The sequence below is a fragment of the Guillardia theta genome, assembly GCF_000315625.1.
Source record: "Guillardia theta CCMP2712 unplaced genomic scaffold GUITHscaffold_21, whole genome shotgun sequence".
NCBI lineage: Eukaryota > Cryptophyceae > Pyrenomonadales > Geminigeraceae > Guillardia > Guillardia theta.
The window spans coordinates 847,734-849,342 of record NW_005434653.1 but is presented as its reverse complement, the minus strand read 5'-3'; the positions used below and the strand labels follow the sequence as shown (position 1 = coordinate 849,342).

General features: G+C 62.8%; 1 protein-coding gene across 1 annotated transcript; it reads left to right on the top strand.

The window, feature by feature from the left end:
* Positions 1 to 451: 451 nt before the first annotated feature.
* Positions 452 to 646, top strand: GUITHDRAFT_45538 (hypothetical protein; the record flags this gene model as incomplete). Its single annotated transcript, XM_005835582.1, has 1 exon — positions 452 to 646. A coding segment is annotated over one exon (195 nt), but the record flags the coding sequence as incomplete, so codon positions are not given.
* Between the last annotated feature and the right edge of the window lie 963 nt (positions 647 to 1,609).

Here is a 1,609-nt window from a genome sequence, read left to right as displayed (position 1 = left end):
TGGCGCTGGGAACCATGCTTTCGACTCTGGGCTCCATGCGCTCAGAGAGTCTTCAAAAAGGTCGCGTCTCGCCTGCCGACATGTCGAGCGGATGGCTTCTGCGATAGCGTCGGGAGTGCATCCCCCCTCAGCTCTGCAAGCATGAGCTGTCCGACTATTCGGATAACGCTTGGTGAAGCTCTTCACTCTCTCGACGAGGTCGGCCTCCTCGACGTGGCCTCCAGAGCGCTCACCCTGCGTGTATTGGCATGATCTCCGATACAGCAGGTTGCGAACGCTCTCATCATACTGTAGTACCATGCTTAGAAAGCTGTTTGAACGATACGAACCTCTTGCTCGCAGCTTCCTCCGGTGCCCTTGCGCTCTCCCTACGCGCCACAGAGCAGCATGCCTCTGTCAACGGGCCCGGTGCCTCTGTCAACGGGCCCGGTGCCTCTGTCAACGGGCCCGGTCTGCCTCTGTCAACGGGCCCGGTGCCTCTGTCAACGGGCCCGGTGCCTCTGTCAACGGGCCCGGTGCCTCTGTCAACGGGCCCGGTGCCTCTGTCAACGGGCCCGGTGCCTCTGTCAACGGGCCCGGTGCCTCTGTCAACGGGCCCGGTGCCTCTGTCAACGGGCCCGGTGCCTCTGTCAACGGGCCCGGGGTGCCTCTGTCAACGGGCCCGGTGCCTCTGTCAACGGGCCCGGTGCCTCTGTCAACGGGCCCGGGGTGCCTCTGTCAACGGGCCCGGTGCCTCTGTCAACGGGCCCGGTGCCTCTGTCAACGGGCCCGGTGCCTCTGTCAACGGGCCCGGTGCCTCTGTCAACGCCGGGCCCGGTGCCTCTGTCAACGGGCCCGGTGCCTCTGTCAACGGGCCCGGTCCTAAACCCTAAACCCTAAACCCTAAACCCTAAACCCTAGTAGTAGTAGTAGTAGTTGAGTTTATTAGAATGCTAGGTAGTTTGCATGGCTTGTTATCACCTTGCACTATTCTAGTCTAACAGGGATCTCGTGACCTGGCAGTTCGGCCCGACTTGGCTGGCCCTTATGGCAGCCGTGCTTCTGCTCTGTTCCCTCTTCTGATATACTTCAGTGGTCTTCCCCGGCCTCAGCCAGTGGAGTTTCCTCCGCTGGCCTTGCCTTGGGTCGTCCGTGCTTTGCTTGTGTTGCTTCCTCGGCCCGGTGGCAAGTGGGTTGTGGATGGGTCCCTGGGACTCACGTCCCAGCCGAAGTTCCCCCGGGCCTCGGTCCGGACCGGGCCCTAGGGCCCGGCCGGCCGCCGCCCGGCCTCCTCCACCCGCCCCCCCTCCCCCCTCCCCGACCGGCTTACCCGCCCTTACCTTCGTTGCTTGCCCCATGACCACCTGCTTTATTTCTTCCTCCTTCCCCCCTTGGGGCCCACAGCTCCGCTCCGCCTCTTGTCCACCTCTAAGACTTGACTCGAGCCTCAAGCGCGCGAGAGGCCTGCACCGGCCTCCTCCTCCACGCCCTCGCCCTCCTCAGCCTCCATGTCGACTTCCTCCCTCATCATCAGCCGCAGTCGGTCTTGCTTGTCGACCTTGCCCGTGCAGCTCAACCCATGGTGCTCAGCAAATTTACTGATCGCAAGATACAAGAGGCTTACAGATCG